Here is a 27,924-nt window from a genome sequence, read left to right as displayed (position 1 = left end):
CCCAGGAGACGGGCCCAGAGACCCCGATGCCGGGCTGGGACCCCCCAGGAGACGGGCCCAGAGACCCCGGTGCTGGGCTGGGACCCCCAGGAGACGGGCCCAGAGACCCCACTGCCGGGCTGGGACCCCCCAGGAGACGGGCCCAGAGACCCTGGTGCCGGGCTGGGACCCCCCAGGAGACGGGCCCAGAGACCCCACTGCCGGGCTGGGCCCCCCAGGAGACGGGCCCAGAGACCCCACTGCCGGGCTGGGCCCCACAGGAGATGGGCCCAGAGACCCCACTGCCAGGCTGGGCCCCACAGGAGACGGGCCCAGAGCTCCTCCGAAGCTGCTTGCATAGGGCCATGACCCCCATGTGAGACTGACCTGGAGTTCCCTCCAACACCGTTGGGTGCTGCTGGGTTCCAGGCCTCAGTCCTGCCCTGGATTGCGGCTTCCCCCCTTCCCGGAAAGGTCCCCCCATCCCCATGGCAGTGTCCCCCCCCCACGCCCCATCCCGGGGCTCCTGCCCCGGCCCCGCAGCCAGCCGCTGCCCCTGCCTGCCCCCGTCCCTCGGCTGCTCTGTCTCTTTAATGTGGTGATCAATAAGCAGGACGCTACCAAATGTCAGTGTCTAAACAAAGGGAAAAGAGGGGGGACGGGGACAGCCCTTGTTCCCCGCAGGCCGGGCAGCCCTGCCCGTGTGGAGCCCCCCCGCCCCGTGGCCCCGCCACCATTTTGAGCTGGGCGGCGAGAGGGGGAGAAAACTCCCGGCGCTGCCTGTGCAGTGATGAAAAGCTTAAAAAATGCAAATTGCTGCATGCATGCCTGCTCCATACAATGAGGGGGGAGGCCGGCCGCTTGCCGCGCTGCTCGGCTCAGTCAGCCCCAGCCCAGCGCTGGCGCGGGGGGCTCCCCAGCTGTCGCCTCAGCCGGCCCGTGAGTAGCTGTGCCGCGCGGCCCACGCCAGCCCCCGCGGCCCATGGCGGGCGCCGGCCCTGCCTCCAACCTGGGAGCAGGTGCCCTGCCGGTGGGGGAAGGGAGGCCCGGTCGGAGGGCTCAGACCCCGGGAAACTAACTCAACTTTTGCCGGGGCTCCCCGCTGGCTGGGGAGAAGAGGGGGTGCCCCCGGCCTGCGTGGTCCCATGGGCCTGCTCCCCCGGGCAAGGCTTTGTCTTGCAGGCGCGTCGGCCGGGGGTCCCGTTCTGGGGTCCGGGGCCCGGGGCCGGGCGGGGGGCGCAGGGGCCCGGCGAGCTGGAATGTGCTGCTTTGCATGAAGACAAGTGGCACAAAGGAGTCAGGCGGGCGCTGCTGCTCCGGCTCCTTTTGTTCTCCCCGTCTGCGGGAAGAGGCCAGGGGGACCATTCTGCACTCGGGCAGGGGCGCTCGGCCAGCTTCGGGTGCTGCTGGCCTGGGGCGAGGCTGGCCGGCGGGCCCCGGGTGGCCTCTCTCCCCGCGGCAGGGGGGGCCGGACCTTAATCCTTTTTCTTTGGGCTGCTTTCAGGCCGGGCCCAGAAGTTTGTGCAGACGGCGGGCGGGGGAGGGGATGCCTGGGGATAAAGCCCTTTTGCAGGGCCGGCGGCCTCCCCCGCCCCTCGCTGGGACAGGTGCACGCTGGAGAGCCGAGCAAGCTGGGAAATGCAGGGCTGGCTGGCTGGGGCCCAGGGCTTGGCTGAGGCCTGGCAGTGCCCTCTCCCCTGGGCCCCACTCTGGGGAGCCCCGTGCGGCCCCCGCCCCAGGATTGGGAAGGGAGAAAGGCGCAGCCCCCCGGAGGCACGGGCCAGTGCGGGCAAAGGGAGACGCCGAGGGGGCTAACCCTGCGTCTCCAAGGGACTCCATGGGCTGGGTCCGTCTCTGCAGGTCTCTCACCGTGACCCTCCACCCTGCATACTCTCTGGGGCAGGGCCCCATGGGAGAACTGGGGGTGGCCCCAGGCCAGAGCCAGGGCGCAGAGCCTCCGTTCTCCACGACTAGCCTCCTCCTGGCAGGGCTTTGGGCGCGGGGACTGCGCGCCGCGGTGTATCCCTGCTGGACGCTGTGCAGGGCTGGGCACCCCGTCCCGAAGGCTAGCGCCCTTTGGGGAGAGACTGAACCTCGGGGGGCTGACAGAGGGGCCTGGTCTGGCAAAGCAGGGGCAGCCATTCGGACAGCACAAGGACAAGGGATGGCCAGCGAGCCTGAAGGGGAGGGTTCAGAATCCACCCAAGGAAGGCGAACCCTGGTGCCAGCGCCAGCAAGAGCAGGCTGAGCTGTGGCAAAGGCCAGCAGGGAGCTATGGAAAGAGCTAGCAGGGCCCCAGGGGCAATAGGACAGCGCCCATAGGAAATGTTAAGATACTTTCATCGCGGCTCCAGCATACCAGGAGTGATGAGCCGGTGGAACTCCCTGCCTCAGGGCGTCTCCGCTAGTCAAGCCACACCGGCCCAGGAGGGCCCAGGGTTACAGCGGGCTTGTGCCAATAGGGAGTTTACCCCTGCTTGGCGCTTAAGACATCAAGAATGAGACCTCGGGTGTAGGGCTACACAGGGATCTCTGCACCTGCCGCTGGGTGAGCACATCTGGGCTGGTGGGGCCGCAGCACTGCCCTGGCAATGCCTATCTTCCCGTGGGGCTCATAGCCAAGGGCAGGTCACCGGGGTGCCAGCAGGGTCAGGGACAGCATGAACCAGAGCACTGGCTAGGCACCGTCCGTACCAGGTGGGGTTGCGTGCGCTGGAGCAGCCACACAAGGGAGAGCACTGAGTCCAGATGGGTCCTAAACAAACCCTGGCCTGGAAACAGGGGTGGCCAGAGCCTCGTACCGCCACCCGTCTGCCCCGGGAGTCACCCGGCATGGGTATGGGGCAGGGTTGTACCGCCGCCCGTCTGCCCTGGGAGTCACCCCGGCATGGGTATGGGGCAGGGTTGTACCGCCACCTGTCTGCCCTGGGAGTCACCCCAGGATGGGTATGGGGCAGGGTTGTACCGCCACCTGTCTGCCCTGGGAGTCACCCCGGCATGGGTGTGGGGCAGGGTTGTACCGCCACCTGTCTGCCCTGGGAGTCACCCCGGCATGGGTGTGGGGCAGGGTTGTACCGCCACCTGTCTGCCCTGGGAGTCACCCGGCATGAGTATGGGGCAGGGTTGTACCGCCACCTGTCTGCCCTGGGAGTCACCCCAGGATGGGTATGGGGCAGGGTTGTACCGCCACCTGTCTGCCCTGGGAGTCACCCGGCATGAGTATGGGGCAGGGTTGTACCGCCACCTGTCTGCCCTGGGAGTCACCCAGGCATGAGTATGGGGCAGGGTTGTACCGCCACCTGTCTGCCCTGGGAGTCACCCCGGCATGAGTATGGGGCAGGGTTGTACCGCCACCTGTCTGCCCTGGGAGTCACCCGGCATGGGTATGGGGCAGGGTTGTACCGCCACCTGTCTGCCCTGGGAGTCACCCCGGCATGGGTATGGGGCAGGGTTGTACCACCACCTGTCTGCCCTGGGAGTCACCCAGGCATGAGTATGGGGCAGGGTTGTACCGCCACCTGTCTGCCCTGGGAGTCACCCCAGCATGGGTATGGGGCAGGGGTTGTACCTCTGCTCTGGGAGTCACCCCGGCATGGGCTATGGGGCAGGGGGGTTGTACCACCGCCCGTCTGCCCTGGGAGTCACCCCGGCATGGGTATGGGCCAAGGGTTGTACCACCGCCCGTCTGCCCTGGGAGTCACCCCGGCATGGGCTATGGGGCAGGGGTTGTACCGCCGCCCATCTGCCCTGGGAGTCACCCCGGCATGGGCTATGGGGCAGGGGGGTTGTACCACCGCCCGTCTGCTCTGGGAGTCACCCCGGCATGGGCTATGGGGCAGGGGTTGTACCGCCGCCCATCTGCCCTGGGAGTCACCCCGGCATGGGCTATGGGCCGGAGGGGGGGGCGTGTATCGCCACTGGTCTGCCCTTGGGGTTGCCCCCATCGCAGGCTGAGTGGGATAGGAAGGGCTAATGGCTCCCCCCATCATGAGGATTCTCACCTCCCACCTCCAAAGAAAACTGATTTTTTTTCTTTTTAACATTTAAATTTGCATCTTTTCAACAGTGTCCAAATTTCCCAGGGAAGAGTCTCCCTGTTTGTGTTTGCTCAGTGCTGCCTTCTGTGGGGTGCCAGGCGGGAGCTGGTCCGCAAGGGGAGCCAGTTTAAAACCAGCTCCCCTCAGGCTGCCTGTTGCCATGCAGTGCTGCCTCTGTATCAGAGGCAGCAGCACCTGACTGGGGCAGGGGTCAGAGCTCCCAGACCCGGCGCGAGACAGGACTGCGTGGGGCTGCCTTTGCGCCTGGCTCCTAATACACCTTAAATGCAGAGCCACAGTGGGGCTAGGTCCTGGACCCGGCATGAGCCAGGACTGCGTGGGGCTGCCTTTGCGCCTGGCTCCTAATACACCTTAAATGCAGAGCCACAGTGGGGCTAGGTCCTGGACCCGGCATGCGCCAGGACTGCGTGGGGCTGCCTTTGCGCCTGGCTCCTAATACATCTTAAATGCAGAGCCACAGTGGGGCTAGGTCCTGGACCCGGCATGAGCCAGGACTGCGTGGGGCTGCCTTTGCGCCTGGCTCCTAATACATCTTAAATGCAGAGCCACAGTGGGGCTAGGTCCTGGACCCGGCATGAGCCAGGACTGCGTGGGGCTGCCTTCGCGCCTGGCTCCTAATACACCTTAAATGCAGAGCCACAGTGGGGCTAGGTCCTGGACCCGGCATGAGCCAGGACTGCGTGGGGCTGCCTTTGCGCCTGGCTCCTAATACACCTTAAATGCAGAGCCACAGTGGGGCTAGGTCCTGGACCCGGCATGAGCCAGGACTGTGTGGGGCTGCCTTTGCGCCTGGCTCCTAATACACCTTAAATGCAGAGCCACAGTGGGGCTAGGTCCTGGACCCGGCATGAGCCAGGACTGCGTGGGGCTGCCTTTGCGCCTGGCTCCTAATACACCTTAAATGCAGAGCCACAGTGGGGCTAGGTCCTGGACCCGGCATGAGCCAGGACTGCGTGGGGCTGCCTTTGCGCCTGGCTCCTAATACACCTTAAATGCAGAGCCACAGTGGGGCTAGGTCCTGGACCCGGCATGAGCCAGGACTGCGTGGGGCTGCCTTTGCGCCTGGCTCCTAATACACCTTAAATGCAGAGCCACAGTGGGGCTAGGTCCTGGACCCGGCATGAGCCAGGACTGCGTGGGGCTGCCTTTGCGCCTGGCTCCTAATACACCTTAAATGCAGAGCCACAGTGGGGCTAGGTCCTGGACCCGGCATGCGCCAGGACTGCGTGGGGCTGCCTTTGCGCCTGGCTCCTAATACACCTTAAATGCAGAGCCACAGTGGGGCTAGGTCCTGGACCCGGCATGAGCCAGGACTGCGTGGGGCTGCCTTTGCGCCTGGCTCCTAATACACCTTAAATGCAGAGCCACAGTGGGGCTAGGTCCTGGACCCGGCATGCGCCAGGACTGCGTGGGGCTGCCTTTGCGCCTGGCTCCTAATACACCTTAAATGCAGAGCCACAGTGGGGCTAGGTCCTGGACCCGGCATGAGCCAGGACTGCGTGGGGCTGCCTTTGCGCCTGGCTCCTAATACACCTTAAATGCAGAGCCACAGTGGGGCTAGGTCCTGGACCCGGCATGCGCCAGGACTGCGTGGGGCTGCCTTTGCGCCTGGCTCCTAATACACCTTAAATGCAGAGCCACAGTGGGGCTAGGTCCTGGACCCGGCATGAGCCAGGACTGCGTGGAGCTGCCTTCGCGCCTGGCTCCTAATACACCTTAAATGCAGAGCCACAGTGGGGCTAGGTCCTGGACCCGGCATGAGCCAGGACTGTGTGGGGCTGCCTTTGCGCCTGGCTCCTAATACACCTTAAATGCAGAGCCACAGTGGGGCTAGGTCCTGGACCCGGCATGAGCCAGGACTGCGTGGGGCTGCCTTTGCGCCTGGCTCCTAATACACCTTAAATGCAGAGCCACAGTGGGGCTAGGTCCTGGACCCGGCATGCGCCAGGACTGTGTGGGGCTGCCTTTGCGCCTGGCTCCTAATACACCTTAAATGCAGAGCCACAGTGGGGCTAGGTCCTGGACCCGGCATGAGCCAGGACTGCGTGGGGCTGCCTTTGCGCCTGGCTCCTAATACATCTTAAATGCAGAGCCACAATGGGGCTAGGTCCTGGACCCGGCATGAGCCAGGACTGTGTGGGGCTGCCTTTGCGCCTGGCTCCTAATACACCTTAAATGCAGAGCCACAGTGGGGCTAGGTCCTGGACCCGGCATGCGCCAGGACTGCGTGGGGCTGCCTTTGCGCCTGGCTCCTAATACACCTTAAATGCAGAGCCACAATGGGGCTAGGTCCTGGACCCGGCATGAGCCAGGACTGTGTGGGGCTGCCTTTGCGCCTGGCTCCTAATACACCTTAAATGCAGAGCCACAATGGGGCTAGGTCCTGGACCCGGCATGAGCCAGGACTGTGTGGGGCTGCCTTTGCGCCTGGCTCCTAATACACCTTAAATGCAGAGCCACAGTGGGGCTAGGTCCTGGACCCAGCATGAGCCAGGACTGCGCCAGCCTGCTGGCCAGCCTGCTAAGAATTGTACTGGCACGGGGAGAGGGGAAATGCGTGTAGTCTATGCATTAACCCATAAGCTTTTGTTTACTGGTTAATCAGTTAATCGACTACACCCTTACATCCTAGCCCCACTCCACCAGTGCAGCCGCCATGGGGCAAGGCAGGGAACTCGCAATGAGCTCCACGGAGTCAGGGACGCTTTCCCCTGGGAGATTTGGCCCCACAGAGTAAGAACCGCAGAAGATGAGGGTTGCAGGAAACCTCAGGAGGTTAGGTAGCCTCTGGCAGGAATGGGCTACAGCACGGCTACTCAGCTTTGGAAGCCCTGGGGGCCACAGTGATACTCATAGCACATGGCAAGCGCCAAGCTTACGTGTGGTCGCTAGCTCCTTTCACGCTGACAGGCATGAATACAAAGACTGAGACAAGAGTACCCTGCACGCAGGCCCCATGGCAGTCAGTTCTGCTGATATTAATGAAATGCGACATTGACCCGATTTCCAGCCATAGCACAGCACTTTGAATGAGCAATGACAGCCAGGAACTGAACTATTAAACCCATCTCCACAGCAGACCAGTCTACTGACTCATCATTGTGGAGTGTGTCCCCAGGAAGCCTGTTCAAGGGATCCCACCTGCGGGCCACATAGTGAGTCTTGCATAAACCCAAACTGCAAAGAAATGGGCCGCGGGCCACCTACAACCCACGGGCCACACGTTGAGGAGCCCTGGGCTAGATAGAGCTTGGTCCTGCTGTGAGGGCAGCCACTGGACTCCATGACCTCTTGATGTCCCTTCCTGTTCCAGGGCTCTGTGATTCTGGGAGCAAGTCCGGCCCCCTGCTCCAAGCAGAACCAGTCCCAACAAAATCATCCCAGCCAGGGCTTGGTCAAGCCGGGACTTAAACACCTCTAGGGATGGAGACTCCACCCCCTCCCCAGGGAACCCAGCCCAGCGCTTCCCCACCCGCCTAGGGAAATCGTTTTTCCTAATCGCCAACCAGGACCTCCCCAGTGCAACGTGAGCCCATTGCTCCTCGATCTGCCACCTGCCGCACTGAGAACAGCCTCTCTCGCACCCCCCTGCAGGTGGTTAAAGGCTGCTCTCAAATCCCCCCTCACTCTGCTCTTCTGCAGACGAAATAAACCCAAATCCCTCAGCCCCTCCTCATAGGTCATGTGCTCCAGCCCCCGAATCATTTTGGTCGCCTCCGCTGGACCCTCTCCAGTGTGTCCACATCCCTTCTGTAGTGGGGGGCCCAGAACTGGACACAACACTCCAGATGTGGCCTCACCAGAGCCGAACAAAGGGGAATAATCACTTCTCTGGATCTGCTGGCAATGCTCCTCCTAAGGCCCCCTAATATGCCATTAGCCTTCTTGGCTACAAGGGCGCCCTGGTGACTCATCTCCAGCTTCTCATCCGCTGGAATCCCCAAGGTCTTCTCTGCCGAACTGCTGCTTAGCCAGTCGGTCCCCAGCCTGGAACAATGTTTCGGATTCTTCTGTCCCACGGGCAGGACTCTGCACTTGTCCTTGTTGAACCTCCTCTGATTTCTTTTGGCCCAGCCGCCCAATGAGTCTGGGTCACTCTGGTCCCTCTCCCTGCCCTCCACATCTCTCCCTCTCCCTCTAGCTCTGTAAACTTGCTGAGTGTACTGCCCATCCCTGACCCAGATCGGCCAGGCTCTCTGCAAACACGGGAGCCCTGCCGCAGGCTCTGCTCTGCTTTGTGTGGAAGGGCTAGCTCACCGGGCCAATGGCTGTACAGTCCAAGTGAAAGCAACGTGCAACCCTTGCACCAGGAGGGGACTTGGCCTTGGAGCAGCGTGAAGGGGGATTCCCTGTTACTAATCAAAGGCTGGGCCTCTCCTTCTAGCAGCTCCCCCCTCAGACCCAGACACAGCTGATGTGTGCCAGATGCAGAGATCAAGGGGGCTGCAGCACATCAGGGCCCAGCCCATGCCACGGCAGGGACTCGAGTTGGTGGGACATGCCTGGGTGCTCCCAGCAGGTGACTTATGCCCCATGCTGCAGAGAAAGGGGAGAGATACCCCCCAGCTCCCTGCCAATCTGGCCGGGGGAAATTCCTCCCTCATCCCAAATCATCCAGTATTGCCTCCTCCGCTGTGGCTAATCCCTGATGTGCCAGAGGAAGGCAACTTCCCCGCGGCCCAAATCCCTCCTGACCGGCAGGTGGGGGAGGTATTCTTCCTGACCCTGCAGGGACCGCAGCCCTGACGCATGACCCTGCAGTGTCCCCACGCAGAGCTGCGTGTCTTCTAAGCACCCTGGTCTGGGGCTCTGAGTCAGGATGCAACAGGCCCAAGGAGTCAGAGGCAAGGCTGAGACGTGTCCTTTCAGCTTGGATCCCTTCCGGCGGCGCTTGTAGCCCGGGGGCCCTGGGTGCATGTTGCAAGGCCCAGGGTCCGTCCCAGGAACAGCGGGGTCACTGGGGCAGGCAGAGCGGCAGCTTGGGGCCTGGAGCAGAGGCTGGGAGCACCTGTCCCGGCTACAATGGGGGAGGGGCAGGTCAAATCCCCCATTCTCCATGGCAGCGGGGGCATAGAACCAGGGCTCCCAGCTCCGGGAAGCGCAGGGAGACTCTGCAAGAGCTGGACAAGCCCCTCGGGGGGGCCACCAGACTGGGGTGGGTTTGAGTCGCTGAACAGTGTCACAAGGTTGGGATCCAGCTCAGCCCAAGCCTGGACATTCCAGCAACTCGAATGCAGAGCTGGTCACCTGCCCCAGGCCACGGCTGCACCAGCCTCATCCCACACAGTGGGGTCTCTGGCTCTGCAGCTGAGCAGGAGACCCAGGGCTGGGCTGGGCTGCCCCGTTTGGGCTGGGACGGGGGAGATGGGGGGAGGCTCTGGCTGGATGAAGCTGATTTAGGAGGGAAGGTGAGAATACCACACAATGCTGCTTGGGGCCACAGGTAAGAATCCCCGTGTGATGCTGGTGTCAAGGTGGCGGGGTGGGAATCACCGTGTGACAGCACAGGGTGGGAATCCCCGTGTGACACTGGTGTCGCGGCAGAGGGTGGGAATCCCCGTGTGACACTGGTGTCGCGGCAGAGGGTGGGAATCCCCGTGTGACGCTGGTGTCGCGGCAGAGGGTGGGAATCCCCGTGTGACACCGGCGTCGCGGCAGAGGGTGGGAATCCCCGTGTGACACTGGCGTCGCGGCAGAGGGTGGGAATCCCCGTGTGACACTGGCGTCGCGGCAGAGGGTGGGAATCCCCGTGTGACACCGGCGTCGCGGCAGAGGGTGGGAATCCCCGTGTGACACTGGTGTCGCGGCAGAGGGTGGGAATCCCCGTGTGACACTGGCGTCGCGGCAGAGGGTGGGAATCCCCGTGTGACACTGGTGTCGCGGCAGAGGGTGGGAATCCCCGTGTGACAGCACAGGGTGGGAATCCCCGTGTGACGCTGGTGTCGCGGCAGAGGTTGGGAATCCCCGTGTGACACTGGCGTCGCGGCAGAGGGTGGGAATCCCCGTGTGACACTGGTGTCGCGGCAGAGGGTGGGAATCCCCGTGTGACAGCACAGGGTGGGAATCCCCGTGTGACGCTGGTGTCGCGGCAGAGGTTGGGAATCCCCGTGTGACACTGGCGTCGCGGCAGAGGGTGGGAATCCCCGTGTGACACTGGTGTCGCGGCAGAGGGTGGGAATCCCCGTGTGACACTGGCGTCGCGGCAGAGGGTGGGAATCCCCGTGTGATGCTGGTGTCACGGCAGAGGGTGGGAATCCCCGTGTGACACTGGTGTCGCGGCAGAGGGTGGGAATCCCCGTGTGACGCTGGTGTCACGGCAGAGGGTGGGAATCCCCGTGTGACACTGGTGTCGCGGCAGAGGGTGGGAATCCCCGTGTGACACTGGTGTCGCGGCAGAGGGTGGGAATCCCCGTGTGACGCTGGTGTCGCGGCAGAGGGTGGGAATCCCCGTGTGACACCGGCGTCGCGGCAGAGGGTGGGAATCCCCGTGTGACACTGGCGTCGCGGCAGAGGGTGGGAATCCCCGTGTGACACTGGCGTCGCGGCAGAGGGTGGGAATCCCCGTGTGACACCGGCGTCGCGGCAGAGGGTGGGAATCCCCGTGTGACACTGGTGTCGCGGCAGAGGGTGGGAATCCCCGTGTGACACTGGCGTCGCGGCAGAGGGTGGGAATCCCCGTGTGACACTGGTGTCGCGGCAGAGGGTGGGAATCCCCGTGTGACAGCACAGGGTGGGAATCCCCGTGTGACGCTGGTGTCGCGGCAGAGGTTGGGAATCCCCGTGTGACACTGGCGTCGCGGCAGAGGGTGGGAATCCCCGTGTGACACTGGTGTCGCGGCAGAGGGTGGGAATCCCCGTGTGACACTGGCGTCGCGGCAGAGGGTGGGAATCCCCGTGTGACGCTGGTGTCGCGGCAGAGGGTGGGAATCCCCGTGTGACACTGGTGTTGCGGCAGAGGGTGGGAATCCCCGTGTGACACTGGTGTCGCGGCAGAGGGTGGGAATCCCCGTGTGACACTGGTGTCGCGGCAGAGGGTGGGAATCCCCGTGTGACACTGGCGTCGCGGCAGAGGGTGGGAATCCCCGTGTGACGCTGGCGTCGCGGCAGAGGGTGGGAATCCCCGTGTGACGCTGGTGTCGCGGCAGAGGGTGGGAATCCCCGTGTGACACTGGTGTCGCGGCAGAGGGTGGGAATCCCCGTGTGACACTGGTGTCGCGGCAGAGGGTGGGAATCCCCGTGTGACGCTGCTGTCGCGGCAGAGGGTGGGAATCCCCGTGTGACGCTGGTGTCGCGGCAGAGGGTGGGAATCCCCGTGTGACGCTGGTGTCGCGGCAGAGGGTGGGAATCCCCGTGTGACGCTGGTGTCGCGGCAGAGGGTGGGAATCCCCGTGTGACGCTGGTGTCGCGGCAGAGGGTGGGAATCCCCGTGTGACACTGGCGTCGCGGCAGAGGGTGGGAATCCCCGTGTCACGCTGGCGTCGCGGCAGAGGGTGGGAATCCCCGTGTGACGCTGGCGTCGCGGCAGAGGGTGGGAATCCCCGTGTGACGCTGGTGTCGCGGCAGAGGGTGGGAATCCCCGTGTGACGCTGGTGTCGCGGCAGAGGGTGGGAATCCCCGTGTGACGCCGGCGTCGCGGCAGAGGGTGGGAATCCCCGTGTGACACCGGTGTCGCGGCAGAGGGTGGGAATCCCCGTGTGACACCGGTGTCGCGGCAGAGGGTGGGAATCCCCGTGTGACTCTGGCGTCGCGGCAGAGGGCGGGAATCCCCGTGTGACGCTGGCGTCGCGGCAGAGGGCGGGAATCCCCGTGTGACGCCGGCGTCGCGGCAGAGGGCGGGAATCCCCGTGTGACGCCGGCGTCGCGGCAGAGGGCGGGAATCCCCGTGTGACGCCGGCGTCGCGGCAGAGGGCGGGAATCCCCGTGTGACGCCGGCGTCGCGGCAGAGGGCGGGAATCCCCGTGTGACGCCGGCGTCGCGGCAGAGGGCGGGAATCCCCGTGTGACGCCGGCGTCGCGGCAGAGGGCGGGAATCCCCGTGTGACGCCGGCGTCGCGGCAGAGGGCGGGAATCCCCGTGTGACGCCGGCGTCGCGGCAGAGGGCGGGAATCCCCGTGTGACGCCGGCGTCGCGGCAGAGGGCGGGAATCCCCGTGTGACGCCGGCGTCGCGGCAGAGGGCGGGAATCCCCGTGTGACGCCGGCGTCGCGGCAGAGGGCGGGAATCCCCGTGTGACGCCGGCGTCGCGGCAGAGGGCGGGAATCCCCGTGTGACGCCGGCGTCGCGGCAGAGGGCGGGAATCCCCGTGTGACGCCGGCGTCGCGGCAGAGGGCGGGAATCCCCGTGTGACGCCGGCGTCGCGGCAGAGGGCGGGAATCCCCGTGTGACGCCGGCGTCGCGGCAGAGGGCGGGAATCCCCGTGTGACGCCGGCGTCGCGGCAGAGGGCGGGAATCCCCGTGTGACGCCGGCGTCGCGGCAGAGGGCGGGAATCCCCGTGTGACGCCGGCGTCGCGGCAGAGGGCGGGAATCCCCGTGTGACGCCGGCGTCGCGGCAGAGGGCGGGAATCCCCGTGTGACGCCGGCGTCGCGGCAGAGGGCGGGAATCCCCGTGTGACGCCGGCGTCGCGGCAGAGGGCGGGAATCCCCGTGTGACGCCGGCGTCGCGGCAGAGGGTGGGAATCCCCGTGTGACGCCGGCGTCGCGGCAGAGGGCGGGAATCCCCGTGTGACGCCGGTGTCGCGGCAAGGGGTGGGAATCCCCGTGTGACGCTGGTGTCGCGGCAGAGGGTGGGAATCCCCGTGTGACGCCGGCGTCGCGGCAGAGGGCGGGAATCCCCGTGTGACGCCGGCGTCGCGGCAGAGGGTGGGAATCCCCGTGTGACGCCGGCGTCGCGGCAGAGGGCGGGAATCCCCGTGTGACGCTGGTGTCGCGGCAAGGGGTGGGAATCCCCGTGTGACGCTGGTGTCGCGGCAGAGGGTGGGAATCCCCGTGTGACGCTGGTGTCGCGGCAGAGGGTGGGAATCCCCGTGTGACACTGGTGTCGCGGCAGAGGGTGGGAATCCCCGTGTGACGCTGGTGTCGCGGCAGAGGGTGGGAATCCCCGTGTGACGCTGGTGTCGCGGCAGAGGGTGGGAATCCCCGTGTGACGCTGGTGTCGCGGCAGAGGGTGGGAATCCCCGTGTGACGCTGGTGTCGCGGCAGAGGGTGGGAATCCCCGTGTGACGCTGGTGTCGCGGCAGAGGGTGGGAATCCCCGTGTGACACTGGTGTCGCGGCAGAGGGTGGGAATCCCCGTGTGACACTGGTGTCGCGGCAGAGGGTGGGAATCCCCGTGTGACACTGGTGTCGCGGCAGAGGGTGGGAATCCCCGTGTGACACTGGTGTCGCGGCAGAGGGTGGGAATCCCCGTGTGACACTGGTGTCGCGGGAGAGGGTGGGAATCCCCGTGTGACACTGGTGTCGCGGCAGAGGGTGGGAATCCCCGTGTGACACTGGTGTCGCGGCAGAGGGTGGGAATCCCCGTGTCACACTGGTGTCGCGGCAGAGGGTGGGAATCCCCGTGTGACACTGGTGTCGCGGCAGAGGGCGGGAATCCCCGTGTCACACTGGTGTCCCGGCAGAGGGCGGGAATCCCCGTGTGACACTGGTGTCGCGGCAGAGGGCGGGAATCCCCGTGTGACACTGGTGTCGCGGCAGAGGGCGAGAATCCTCGTGTGACACTGGTGTCGCGGCAGAGGGCGGGAATCCCCGTGTGACACTGGTGTCGCGGCAGAGGGTGGGAATCCCCGTGTGACACTGGTGTCGCGGCAGAGGGCGGGAATCCCCGTGTCACACTGGTGTCCCGGCAGAGGGCGGGAATCCCCGTGTGACACTGGTGTCGCGGCAGAGGGCGGGAATCCCCGTGTGACACTGGTGTCGCGGCAGAGGGCGAGAATCCTCGTGTGACACTGGTGTCGCGGCAGAGGGCGGGAATCCCCGTGTGACACTGGTGTCGCGGCAGAGGGTGGGAATCCCCGTGTGACACTGGTGTCCCGGCAGAGGGTGGGAATCCCCGTGTGACACTGGTGTCGCGGCAGAGGGTGGGAATCCCCGTGTGACACTGGTGTCGCGGCAGAGGGTGGGAATCCCCGTGTGACACTGGTGTCCCGGCAGAGGGTGGGAATCCCCGTGTGACACTGGTGTCGCGGCAGAGGGTGGGAATCCCCGTGTGACACTGGTGTCCCGGCAGAGGGTGGGAATCCTCGTGTGACACTGGTGTCGCGGCAGAGGGCCAGCACGCATTCCCTGTGGTCTCTTGGAGTCCTCCCCAGCTGGTGCCCTGCCAGCGCCCGCTGGGCCATTTGTCACAGCTGCGGTGAGGCCACGTGGCAGTGCAGGCCGTCACACCGCAGCTGACCACGCTCAGACTGAAAACCAGCTGGCTGTTTCCCCCTTGGGAGGCTGTTCCCGAGCTGCGAACTCTGCCGCTTGGAGCCTTGGCCTCATTCCGGGCCACGCGCGTCGGCCGGGAGAGCCTGATGTAGGAACAAGCCACCTGCCTGCTCTCCCCCGGAGCTCCCCGGCTCTAACATTGCTCCCCTGCGTGGGGCTCTCTTGGCCGATCCGCCCCTGCAGGCGCCGTGCTCTCTCCTCAGAGCTGGTCTGAGCCGCCTGGTCACTCCCTTTGGCCTGCAACCACTTCCCCTCCTTGCTTGGGAACCTGGTTTCTGCAGCTCTTGGAGCAAATTCAGCCTCCTTCACATCTGGCTCCCTGATTTCCTAGACCAGGCCACTTGCCCCAGAGCTCCTCCCCCGCCCTGCAGATCTACATTTGCTTCTCCCTAGGGTGGCATGAAGCAAGATTGCCCTGCAGCCGGCTCTCCTGGGAGTCCTGGCTGGCACCAGAGCCACAGTCACGGCACCTCTCTGATGAGAAATCTCTCAGCTCGCACCTCCAGGGACCCTGGGCCCTAGTGTCACGTGACAGGGGCTGGGGCACCGCTGAGGGTCAGATCAGGGTAGACTGCTGAGAACCAGGGTCACTTGCAGCCCAGGACGGGTCCTTCGCCCCAAGGCACCGACCAGCCGCACCCAGCACTGCAGCTGCCATGCTGGACAGAAAGACGGAAAGACGTTCCACAAGCAAATCCCCTCACACACCCCAGCGCTCCCTGTGCCCCCCAGCCTCCCTGACACAGGGGAGAGGTTATAACCCATCCCCCACCTCCCCTCAGACACCCCAGTGCTCCCTGTGCCCCCCAGCCCCCCCTGACACAGGGGAGAGGTTATAACCCATCCCCCACCTCCCCTCACACACCCCAGCGCTCCCTGTGCCCCCCAGCCTCCCTGACACAGGGGAGAGGTTATAACCCATCCCCCACCTCCCCTCAGACACCCCAGCGCTCCCTGTGCCCCCCAGCCCCCCCTGACACAGGGGAGAGGTTATAACCCATCCCCCACCTCCCCTCACACACCCCAGCGCTCCCTGTGCCCCCCAGCCCCCCCTGACACAGGGGAGAGGTTATAACCCATCCCCCACCTCCCCTCACACACCCCAGCGCTCCCTGTGCCCCCCAGCCTCCCTGACACAGGGGAGAGGTTATAACCCATCCCCCACCTCCCCTCACACACCCCAGCGCTCCCTGTGCCCCCCAGCCCCCCCTGACACAGGGGAGAGGTTATAACCCATCCCCCACCTCCCCTCAGACACCCCAGTGCTCCCTGTGCCCCCCAGCCCCCCCTGACACAGGGGAGAGGTTATAACCCATCCCCCACCTCCCCTCAGACACCCCAGCGCTCCCTGTGCCCCCCAGCCCCCCTTACACAGGGGAGAGGTTATAACCCATCCCCCACCTCCCCTCAGACACCCCAGCGCTCCCTGTGCCCCCCAGCCCTCCTCACACAGGGGAGAGGTTATAACCCATCCCCCACCTCCCCTCAGACACCCCAGCGCTCCCTGTGCCCCCCAGCCCCCCTCACACAGGGGAGAGGTTATAACCCATCCCCCCTCCCCTCAGACACCCCAGTGCTCCCTGTGCCCCCCAGCCCCCCTCACACAGGGGAGAGGTTATAACCCATCCCCCCTCCCCTCAGACACCCCAGTGCTCCCTGTGCCCCCCCCAGCCCCCCCTCACACAGGGGAGAGGTTATAACCCATCCCCCACCTCCCTCAGACACCCCAGTGCTCCCTGTGCCCCCCAGCCCCCCTCACACAGGGGAGAGGTTATAACCCATCCCCCACCCCCCTCAGACACCCCAGTGCTCCCTGTGCCCCCCCAGCCCCCCTCACACAGGGGAGAGGTTATAACCCATCCCCCACCCCCCTCAGACACCCCAGTGCTCCCTGTGCCCCCCAGCCCCCCTCACACAGGGGAGAGGTTATAACCCATCCCCCACGTCCCCTCACACACCCTAGTGCTCCCTGTGCCCCCCAGCCCCCCTCACACAGGGGAGAGGTTCTAACCCATCCCCCACCTCCCCTCACACACCCCAGTGCTCCCTGTGCCCCCCAGCCCCCCTTACACAGGGGAGAGGTTATAACCCATCCCCCACCTCCCCTCAGACACCCCAGTGCTCCCTGTGCCCCCCAGCCCCCCTTACACAGGGGAGAGGTTATAACCCATCCCCCACCTCCCCTCAGACACCCCAGTGCTCCCTGTGCCCCCCAGCCCCCCTTACACAGGGGAGAGGTTATAACCCATCCCCCACCTCCCCTCACACACCCCAGTGCTCCCTGTGCCCCCCAGCCCCCCTTACACAGGGGAGAGGTTATAACCCATCCCCCACCTCCCCTCAGACACCCCAGTGCTCCCTGTGCCCCCCAGCCTCCCTCACACAGGGGAGAGGTTATAACCCATCCCCCACCTCCCCTCAGACACCCCAGTGCTCCCTGTGCCCCCCAGCCCCCCTCACACAGGGGAGAGGTTATAACCCATCCCCCACCTCCCCTCAGACACCCCAGTGCTCCCTGTGCCCCCCAGCCCCCCTCACACAGGGGAGAGGTTATAACCCATCCCCCACCCCCCTCAGACACCCCAGTGCTCCCTGTGCCCCCCAGCCCCCCTTACACAGGGGAGAGGTTATAAACCATCCCCCACCTCCCCTCAGACACCCCAGTGCTCCCTGTGCCCCCCAGCCCCCCTTACACAGGGGAGAGGTTCTAACCCATCCCCCACCTCCCCTCAGACACCCCAGTGCTCCCTGTGCCCCCCAGCCTCCCTCACACAGGGGAGAGGTTATAACCCATCCCCCACCTCCCCTCAGACACCCCAGTGCTCCCTGTGCCCCCCAGCCCCCCCCCCACACAGGTGAGAGGTTATAACCCATCCCCCACCTCCCCTCAGACACCCCAGTGCTCCCTGTGCCCCCCAGCCCCCCCCCACACAGGTGAGAGGTTATAACCCATCCCCCACCTCCCCTCACACACCCCAGTGCTCCCTGTGCCCCCCCAGCCCCCCCCACACAGGTGAGAGGTTATAACCCATACCCCACCTCCCCTCAGCTACCCCAGTGCTCCCTGTGCCCCCCAGCCCCCCTCACACAGGTGAGAGGTTATAACCCATCTCACTAACTCCGAACAGGTTCTGCCAGTCCCAAAGCACCAGTCCCAGTCCCAGATCAATTTATACCTCAGATCTCCCCCGAAGGAGCTTGCTGGGCCCGTCCCGTAGCATCTAAAGGGATATGAGTAAAAAGAAAGAAAAGGCCGAGCATGGGACTGTTGGGGAAGCATATCACACACCTCAGTCGCCATGCTCCTGGGGCAGGCTCTTAGCAAAGACGTTAGGATCTGCTTGTTGAACAGTCTCTGGAGCCGTCCTTAGTCAGGACGGGCAGCGTGGCCTTCTGGGCCCCCGTCCAGAGCGACGCTGCTTCTGAACTGAGGAGCAGGAGGGAATACGACACCAGAGGAACCCTCCGGAGCCTTTCCCAGCCTTGCCCATGTGGAGGGAAGCCCTTGTTCTCCTGTGGGAAGCTGCCTCCCAAAGTGGAGTATGTCACCCCAGCACCAGCAGAGAGCCATGGGGCTCCCAGCAGAAATCCTAGGAGCTTATTGGCAACACTGAAGCCGTTGTCCACGCAGCGCTGCTATTCACTGCCATTCGAATAGGTGGGCGACGCCTGCCGCTGTCTCCCAGACACAAACATTTGAACTACCCGCAGAGAGCCAATATTCACAGCAGCACGTCCAAAAATCGTAGCGGCGCGTGAGTAGTACGAACAGCCTCAGCGAGCCCTCAGCCTGCAACAGACACCACCCTGGGCACCAGCAGTGGGTGCAGCAATGCTCTGCACGTGCCTATCACAATCGGCCCCCAGGGCACAGGACTTGGCTCTCCTCCCCGGTCCGGCTCTGGCAGCCCTGCGCTCGGGGGGTGGGGAGGGGTCCCGTGCATTGCGGCGTTGGGCGAAAGCCCTGAGCTCTCTGCGTTTGTCTCTTGCAGCCCACGCCACGGGCTGCTGGCTTTGAAGATGCCGCCGGCCCCACGCCCTCGCTTGCCCCTGGCATGGCACTGAAAAAGCAGGACTGAAGCATGTGATCGCCGCACCATGGAGGTGAGTCTCCTCCGTCCTGGGATGGGGACGGGAAACTGAGCAGAGGGCCGGTGGCCAGGACACAGCTGTAACCCTCCCCTTGAGCCTGTAATCAGAGCCATGCTTCCTACCTCGGAAGCCACAGGGGTCCTGGTAGGTGGGCAGCTCTCCTCCCCCCGCCCCAGTGCCGGGCTCAGGCTCTCTGCAGGCTCAGGCGGCATCGCTGTGACACTCACACGAGGGCCCCCCCAGCGCCGGGCTCTGCACACTCAGGCGGCATTGCTGTGACACTCACACGAGGGCCCCCCCAGCGCCGGGCTCTGCACACTCAGGCGGTGTCGCTGTGACACTCGCACAAGGGCTCCCCCCAGCGCTGGGCTCTGCACACTCAGGCGGTGTCGCTGTGACACTCACACGAGGGCCCCCCCCGCGCTGGGCTGTGCACACTCAGGCAGTGTCACTGTGACACTCGCACGAGGGCAGCGCCCCCACCCCCTCGGCCTCTGGAGCTGGTCTCAGGCTCTCTGCAGACTCAGGCGTTGGCTGCATCCATCAGTCTCGGGCCCAGAATCACAGCGGTCCCAGGTGTGTGACGTCTCTTCCTGGCCCCTCTCCACCCCGTTCCCTCTCGTCCCTGCAGGCGGCGGGGTCCCGGTCGCCGTCCCCGCACAAGCCTGCGGACTCCAGCCCGGCCAGCTGCGCAGCCCTGCCCTCGCCCCCGCAGGAGCCCCCGCCCTCTCCGCTGCCCGAGGAGCTGTCCCCCGGCGAGGGCGACAGCCCGTCCTGCAACGGGCAGCTGGCCCGGCCACGCTACTTCCGGGGCCCGGGGCCCGCCGGGGGCCACAAGGCCCGGCCCTACCCCTGTGCCGTCTGCGGCAAGCGCTTCCGCTTCAGCAGCATCCTGGCGCTGCACACGCGCATCCACGCCGGCGAGACCCCCTTCACCTGCCCCTACTGCGGGCACCGGGCCGCCCAGCGCGGCTCCCACCGCCCCGAGGCCTGCGCCCGCCTCTGCCAGCAGAGCCGCCTGCTGCTGGAGCTGGAGGCCCGGGCGCTGCTGCGCCGTGGGCCGCCCCCCGCCAGCGAGGGCGAGGAAGAGGAGGAGGAAGAGGAGGAGGAAGAGCCGCCCCCACGGCCCAGCCCCCCGCCCGCCCCGCCGCCCGCCCCCCCGCCGCCGCCCCCCAGCTTCCGCTGCCCCTTCTGCAAGGGGAAATTCCGGACGGCGGGCGAGCGGGAGCGGCACCTGCGCATCCTGCACCAGCCCTACAAGTGCGGGCAGTGCCCCTTCGCCGCGGCGCAGGAGGGGGAGCTGCAGCGGCACAGCCGGGAGGCCCACGCCCCGCCCGCCCCGCCGGCGCCCCCGGCCGAGTTCCGCTGCCAGGTGTGCGGCCAGGCCTTCACCCAGTCCTGGTTCCTCAAGGGCCACATGCGCAAGCACAAGGACTCCTTCGACCACAAGTGCCAGGTGTGCGGGCGCGGCTTCAAGGAGCCCTGGTTCCTCAAGAACCACATGAAGGTGCATCTCAGCAAGCTGGGGCTGCCGGGCGAGCGGGCTGCCGGCGGGGGCCCCCCGGCGCCGCGCCCGGGCTACGAGGGGCTGTACCCCGCCTTCCTGCCGCCCCCCGCCCAGGCCGAGCCGGGCGCCGGCCTGGCCTACCTGGGCGAGGCCAGCTGTGCCGAGCGGCTGCAGGCCACGGCCCGGGCGGTGGAGAGCGGCCAGGAGGCGGCGGCCCGGCTGTGGGGCGAGCGCCGGCGGCCGGAGGAAGAGCACCGCTGCCCCGACTGCGCCCGGGCCTTCGCCACCCACCAGCAGATGGCCCTGCACAGCCGCACCCACCGGCTGCAGGACGGCGACTGGGCCAGGGGCCGGGCCCTGGGGGCGCTGGCCTCGCTGCACGCGGCCGCCGGACACGGGCTGCCCACCGACGGCGGGGGCAGCGCCAACGCGGGCCCTGGCTGGGGCGTGGCCCTGGCCAGCCCGGGGACGCAGGGTAAGTGTGCCCCTCCCCTCACAGAACCCCAGCTCCCCCCCTCACTGCACCCCCCCCACACCTCCCCCGGCACCATGGCCCTGCCCAGCCCGGGGACGCAGGGTAAGTGTGCCCCTCCCCTCACAGAACCCCAGCTCCCCCCCTCACTGCACCCCCTCCCACACCTCCCCCGGCACCATGGCCCTGCCCAGGGACGCAGGGTAAGTGTGCCCCTCCCCTCACAGAACCCCAGCTCCCCCCCTCACTGCACCCCCTCCCACGCCTCCTCCGGCACCATGGCCCAGCCCGGGGACGCAGGGTAAGTGTGCCCCTCCCCTCACACACCCCAGCTCCCCCCCTCACTGCACCCCCTCCACACCTCCTCCGGCACCATGGCCCTGCCCGGGGACGCAGGGTAAGTGTGCCCCTCCCCTCACAGAACCCCAGCTCCCCCCCTCACTGCACCCCCCCCACACCTCCCCCGGCACCATGGCCCTGGCCAGCCCGGGGACGCAGGGTAAGTGTGCCCCTCCCCTCACAGAACCCCAGCTCCCCCCCTCACTGCACCCCCTCCCACACCTCCCCCGGCACCATGGCCCTGGCCAGCCCGGGGACGCAGGGTAAGTGTGCCCCTCCCCTCACTGCACCCCAGCTCCCCCCCACTCCCTGCACCCCCTCCCACACCTCCCCCGGCACCATGGCCCTGCCCAGCCCGGGGACACAGGGTAAGTGTGCCCCTCCCCTCACAGAACCCCAGCTCCCCCCCTCACTGCACCCCCTCCCACACCTCCCCCGGCACCATGGCCCTGCCCAGCCCGGGGACGCAGGGTAAGTGTACCCCTCCCCTCACAGAACCCCAGCTCCCCCCCACTCCCTGCACCCCCTCCCACACCTCCCCCGGCACCATGGCCCTGGCCAGCCCGGGGACGCAGGGTAAGTGTGCCCCTCCCCTCACAGAACCCCAGCTCCCCCCCTCACTGCACCCCCTCCCACACCTCCCCCGGCACCATGGCCCTGCCCAGCCCGGGGACGCAGGGTAAGTGTACCCCTCCCCTCACAGAACCCCAGCTCCCCCCCTCACTGCACCCCCTCCCACACCTCCCCCGGCACCATGGCCCTGCCGGGGGATGCAGGGTAAGTGTGCCCCTCCCCTCACAGAACCCCAGCTCCCCCCCACTCCCTGCACCCCCTCCCACACCTCCCCCGGCACCATGGCCCTGGCCAGCCCGGGGACGCAGGGTAAGTGTGCCCCTCCCCTCACAGAACCCCAGCTCCCCCCCACTCCCTGCACCCCCTCCCACACCTCCCCCGGCACCATGGCCCTGGCCAGCCCAGGGACGCAGGGTAAGTGTGCCCCTCCCCTCACAGAACCCTAGCTCCCCACCACTCCCCCCACTCCCTGCACCCCCTCCCACACCTCCTCCGGCACCATGGCCCTGGCCAGCCCGGGGACACAGGGTAAGTGTGCCCCTCCCCTCACACAACCCCAGCTCCCCACCACTCACTGCACCCCCTCCCACACCTCCCCCAGCACCATGGCCCAGCCCAGCCCGGGGACGCAGGGTAAGTGTGCCCCTCCCCTCACACAACCCCAGCTCCCCACCACTCACTGCACCCCCTCCCACACCTCCCCCGGCACCATGGCCCTGCCCGGGGACGCAGGGTAAGTGTGCCCCTCCCCTCACAAAACCCCAGCTCCCCACCACTCCCTGCACCCCCTCCCACACCTCCCCCGGCACCATGGCCCTGGCCAGCCCGGGGACGCAGGGTAAGTGTGCCCCTCCCTTCACAAAACCCCAGCTCCCCACCGCTCCCCACCACTCCCCCCCACTCCCTGCACCCCCTCCCACACCTCCCCCGGCACCATGGCCCTGCCCGGGGACACAGGGTAAGTGTGCCCCTCCCCTCACAAAACCACAGCTCACCACGACTCCCCCCACTCCCTGCACCGCCTCCCACACCTCCCCCGGCACCATGGCCCTGCCCGGGGACACAGGGTAAGTGTGCCCCTCCCCTCACAAAACCCCAGCTCCCCACCACTCCCCCCCACTCCCTGCACCCCCTCCCACACCTCCCCCGGCACCATGACCCTGGCCAGCCCGGGGATGCAGGGTAAGTGTGCCCCTCCCCTCACAAAACCACAGCTTCCCATGACTCCCCCCACTCCCTGCACCCCGTCCCACACCTCCCCCGGCACCATGGCCCTGCCCGGGGACACAGCGTAAGTGTGCCCCTCCCCTCACAAAACCCCAGCTCCCCACCACTCCCCCCACTCCCTGCATCCCCTCCCACACCTCCCCCGGCACCATGGCCCTGGCCAGCCCGGGGACAGAGGGTAAGTGTGCCCCTCCCCTCACAAAACCGCAGCTCCCCACGACTCCCCCCACTCCCTGCACCCCCTCCCACTCCTCCCCCGGCACCATGGCCCTGCCCAGCCCGGGGACGCAGGGTAAGTGTGCCCCTCCCCTCACAAAACCCCCACAATGCCCTCTCTGCCCCCCCCCTTATGCCACCTGCATCCCCCTGCAGCACAGCACTGCCCAGCCGTGGGGTACAGGGTAAGTACAGACCCCCATTCCCCCCACCTGCTCCCCGCATTCCTCAGCTCCCCAGGCCCACACTCCCTGCCCCATTCCAAGCCCCATCTCCTGGCCTCACGTTGTCCCTCCCATCTGTGCAGAGGAGAAGGGGCTGCGTGGGGGAGCCCTGCGTCCGGACGGGGGCCGCGGCGCGTCAGGCAAGGACTGTCCGTACTGCGGGAAAACCTTCCGCTCCTCCCACCACCTCAAGGTGCATCTGCGCGTCCACACAGGTGAGCTGGGCGCGGGCAGGGCCTGCAGGACAGAGCCCTCCCTGGCCCGTGCTGTGTCCCTCCCCAGGCCAAGCACCCTGGAATGGGCTTGGGGTGGGGCAGCTGCAGGGCTGTGGGGCCCAGTGCAGAGGAGGTGCCCCGGGTGGGTGGGCTGCGTTGTGCTCCGTGCAAAGGGCTGGCCCGGATGGGCCCACCTTGCCTGGGACTTGGCGTGAGCTTTGGTCCAGATCTGTGTGCGGCCCGAGACGGTCGCTTCCCAGCATTCTGTGCTCCCCGCCTGAGTTCGTAGGGGCACAACCGGAGAGGGGGTGGGGGTGGAAGATGTTTGGGGGGAGTAACACCCTCCCAGAGAGCGAGCTTGGCGTGTCTGGGTTTGGCTGTCAGCACGTCCGTGTCTGTGGAGGAGTCCGTCTGTCCCACTCACCCAGCTCCCAGGAGGGGTGGAATGTGGTGTGGGCAGACCAGAGTGAACCCCAAGGGAAACCAGCAGAGCTCGTGTCTTACTAGTAGAGATTGGATTGGGTGGATGTGTGTGTGTGGTGTGCGTGTGCATGCATAGTGTGTGCGTGTGCCTGCAGTATGTGTGTAGTGTGCGTACATGTAATGTGTGTGCATGTAGTGTAGTGTGCATGTGTATATGTATAGTGTGCATATAGTATGTGTGCATGTAATGTGTGCATCATTCGTGTGTGTAGTGCACATGTATGCATAGTATGTGTGTGTGCATGCGTGGTGAATGTGAGCATGTATTGTGTGTACATGTAGCATATGTACCTGAAGCATGCAAGCATAGCATGCATATGTGTGGATGTGTAGTGTTCATGCGTGTAGCATGCGAGCATAGTGTGCGTACATGCATGAGTAGTGTGCATATGTGTATTGCGTGCATGTAGCATGCAACCATAGTGTGCGTACGTGCGTGAGAAGTGTGTGCTTGTGAGCATAGTGTGCATACATACGTTAGTGTGCATGCTTGTAATATGTGTGTGAGTAGGGTGCATGCCTGTAGCGTGCAAGCATAGTGTGTGTGTAATATGAGAATTTGAGAACGGCCACTCTGGGTCAGACCAACGGTCCATCCAGCCCAGTATCCTGTGGGAGGGAACACAACAGGTAATTCTCACGTGAGCCCTCCTCTGTCACCTACCTCTGGAAAACACAAGCCAGGGACCCCATTCCTACCCATCCTGGCTAACAGCCATTGATGAACCCAGCCTCCATGGATCTATCTAGCTCTTTTCTGGACCCTGTTAAAGTTCTCGCCTTCACCACATCCTCTGGCGAGGAGTTCCACAGGTTGACTGTGCTCTGAGTGAATAAAAACTTCCTTTTGTTTGTTTTAAACCTGCTGCCTATTAACTTCATTTGGTGGCCCCTAGTTCTTATATTGTGGGAATAAGTCAATAACTTTTCCATATTCACCTTTTCCACCCCACTCATGATTGTATAGACCTCTATCATATCCCCCTTAGTCGTCTCTTTTCTAAGCTGAAAAGTCCAAGTCTTTTTAATCTCTCTTCATATTGGACCCTTTCCAAATCCCTAATCATTTTGTTGCCCTTTTCTTTTTCCAGTCCTAATATATCTTTTTTGAGGCGAGGCAACCATATCTGTAGCAGTATTCAAGATGTGGGTGTACCATGGGTCTATAGAGGCAATGAGATATTTTCTGTCTCATTCTCTATCCCTTTTTTAATGATTCCTAACATTTTATTTGCTTTTCTGACGGCCGCTGCGCACTGCGTGGATGTTTTCAGAGAACTGGCCACAATGACTCCAAGATCTCTCTCGAGTAGTTGTAGCCAAATGAGTCCCCATCTTATTGTATGTACAGTTGGGATTATTTTTTCCAATGGGCATTACTTTACATTTAGCAACATTACATTTCATTTGCCATTTTGTTGCCTAGTCACTCAGTTTGGTGAGATCTTTTTGAAGCTCTTCGTAGTCTGCTTTGGTCTTAACTCTCTTGAGCAGTTTGGGATCATCTGCAAATTTTGCCACCTCCCTGTTTACCCCTTTCTCTAGATCATTTATGAATAAGTTGAAAAGGATTGGTCCCAGGACTGACCCTTGGGGTACACCACTAGTTACCTCTCTCCACTCGGAAAACTGACCATTTATTCCTGCCCTTTGTTTCCTGTCTTTTAACCAGTTCTCAATCCATGAACGGACCTTCGCTCTTATCCCATGACAACTTACTTTCCTTAAGAGCCTTTGGTGAGGAACCTTGTCAAAGGCTTTCTGGAAATCTAAGTACACTATATCTACTGGATCCCCCTTGTCCTCATGTCTGTTGCATACATGTGTGTGAATAGTATGCATGTAGCATGCAAGCATGGTGTGCATATGTGCGTGTGAGCAGTGCACATACCTGTAGCGTGCAAGCATAGTGTGCATACGTGCGTGAGTAGTGTGCATGCCTGTAGCGTGCAAGCATAGTGTGCATATGTGCGTGTGAGTAGTGCGCATACCTGTAGCGTGCAAGCATAGTATGTATACGTGCGTGAGTAGTGTGCATGCCTGTAGCGTTCAAGCATAGTGTGGCGTATGTGCGTGAGCAGTGCGCTTACCTGTAGCGTGCAAGCATCGTGTGCGTACGTTCGAGTAGTGCACATGCCTGTAGCGTGCAAGCATCGTGTGCGTACGTTCGAGTAGTGCACATGCCTGTAGCGTGCAAGCATCGTGTGCGTACGTTCGAGTAGTGCACATGCCTGTAGTGTGCAAGCATCGTGTGCGTACGTTCGAGTAGTGCACATGCCTGTAGTGTGCAAGCATCGTGTGCGTACGTGCGTGAGTAGTGCGCATGCCTGTAGCGTGCAAGCATCGTGTGGCGTATGTGCGTGAGCAGTGCGCATACCTGTAGCGTGCAAGCATAGTATGCATACGTGCGTGAGTAGTACACATGCCTGTAGCGTGCAAGCATCGTGTGCGTACGAGTGTTGTGGTTAATGCACTAGCCTGGCACAAAGCAGTGCTAGTGCAGACCTGTCCTGTCGCTGTGTCTGTCTGCGTCTGCCTGGGCTCCCCAGTGGACTCTGACTGTTGGCTCCCCCTCCTCCGGCAGGCGAGCGCCCGTACAAGTGCCCACACTGCGACTACGCCGGCACCCAGTCTGGCTCGCTCAAGTACCACCTGCAGCGTCACCACCGGGAGCAGAAGCCCAGTGTGGGCACGGGCACAGCTGGGCCCTTGGAGCCGCGAGGCCACAGCAGCCCCAGTGCCCCCACCAAGCCGCCCGCCTTCCCACCGGAGCTGCTGCTGCCAGGAGCCGAGAAGTACCACGGGGCCTTCCTGCCACAGGCCTGGGGCCCAGCCAGACAGGAGCCTCCGCCCCGGCCTTCCCGCCGCAAGCCGGCCTGCGCTGGCCGAGCCCTGCGCCCCGGCCGAGCCGACTTCGAGCCGCTGGACCTGTCGCTGCGGCCGGCACTAGAGGGGGGGCCGCCCGGGGAGCCCACCCTGCACCGCTGCCTCTTCTGCCCCTTTGCCACATCCGCCCCACAGCTCATGGCCCTGCACCTGCAGGTCCACCACAGCCGCAAGGCCCGGGGCCGCCGCCCCGCCACGGCCCTCTCCGCACGGCCCCACACTCGCCTGGGGCAGGATGGGGATCAGCCCCCGCAGGACAAGGGGCCTGGAGCTGGAGAGCAGCCCCCTGTCACCGTGGCCCACACGTCCCACCAGCCCCCCGGAGCCCCAATGGACACGGAGTCAAGGGAGAGGCAAGGGGAGCAGGAGTTGGTGTTGGCTTGAGGCTTGAAGCAGCCAGCTGGGGCCCTGCTCTCCCAATGGAGCCTGGAGACCCCAGTGTCTGGGAGGGGCAGGGATATGACCCCCTCCATCCTCCCACGACCGGGAAGCCGGGCACAGGGGCCTGTAGTGTAGACATGAAACACTAACACTGGGCGGGAGATCTCGCTAGAAGGTAGAGTCATAGGGACAGCGAGCCAGTGGGGCAGGGAAGTCACGGGGAGGGGGGAGAGCTGGGGGGACAGAGAGCCACAGCTGGGGGTGTGCCCAGCAAGGGGCAGAGCCACGGGGGTGGAGAGCCCCTGCTGCCCTGTGCTCTCCCCAGCCCCACTGGCTGGCGGGGGGCTCTGGCTGGCGGGGGGCGGGGGCAGGCAGGGGCTCTGCCCCGGGGTTGGGAGGTAGTTTCCTAGTGTCCGTAGACATCTCCATTGTCGGTTCCAGTGTCGTTGTGCTAATGGAGGCCCCGGCAGAGGCCATGGTCTGTGCAGCTCTGGGCCACGGAGAGCTGCCCATGAACAGGGCGGCACAGGGGCGGCTGTGTCCCACCCTGGCCTTGTCTCCATGGGGACTCATGCTGCAGCGCGGTCTCCATGGCGGTTGTGGCTGGAGCCTCCTCCTGTGGTACTTGGAGTTGGGCCTCGTATCCGTGGTAAGGGTTGCCGTGGCCTCAGCCCTGTGGTGATGGTTGCCATGGCAATGGTTGCCATGGCCGTAGCCCTGTGGCGATGGTTGCCGTGGCAGCTGGACGATCCGTAGAGTTCTCTATTTTTTTTATTCTTTTCTTGTAGAAAATTTGAAACTGGAAATAAAAAGACAACTGAACAAATGGAATTGCTCCCCCACTCC

General features: G+C 64.7%; 1 protein-coding gene across 1 annotated transcript; it reads left to right on the top strand.

Moving 5' to 3' along the window:
• The first annotated feature begins 730 nt into the window (after positions 1-730).
• Positions 731-27,924, top strand: ZNF219 (zinc finger protein 219). Its single transcript, XM_075918173.1, has 5 exons — positions 731-918; positions 18,456-18,567; positions 19,187-20,537; positions 23,197-23,328; positions 26,396-27,924. The coding sequence occupies exons 2-5, from the start codon at positions 18,562-18,564 to the stop codon at positions 27,079-27,081; spliced, it is 2,175 nt and encodes a 724-aa protein (XP_075774288.1). The 5' UTR covers positions 731-918; positions 18,456-18,561; the 3' UTR covers positions 27,082-27,924.

The sequence above is a fragment of the Pelodiscus sinensis genome, unplaced genomic scaffold (assembly GCF_049634645.1).
Source record: "Pelodiscus sinensis isolate JC-2024 unplaced genomic scaffold, ASM4963464v1 ctg48, whole genome shotgun sequence".
Taxonomy (NCBI): Eukaryota; Metazoa; Chordata; order Testudines; family Trionychidae; genus Pelodiscus; species Pelodiscus sinensis.
Note: the sequence above shows the minus strand (reverse complement) of the source record. Positions and strands in the feature narration are given on the sequence as shown.

Coding starts and splice junctions, on each gene's coding strand:
- ZNF219 (XM_075918173.1), top strand. Junction 20,538..23,196: donor GGCCAGCCCGGGGACGCAGG/GTAAGTGTGCCC, acceptor CCATCTGTGCAG/AGGAGAAGGGGCTGCGTGGG. Junction 23,329..26,395: donor GCATCTGCGCGTCCACACAG/GTGAGCTGGGCG, acceptor CTCCTCCGGCAG/GCGAGCGCCCGTACAAGTGC.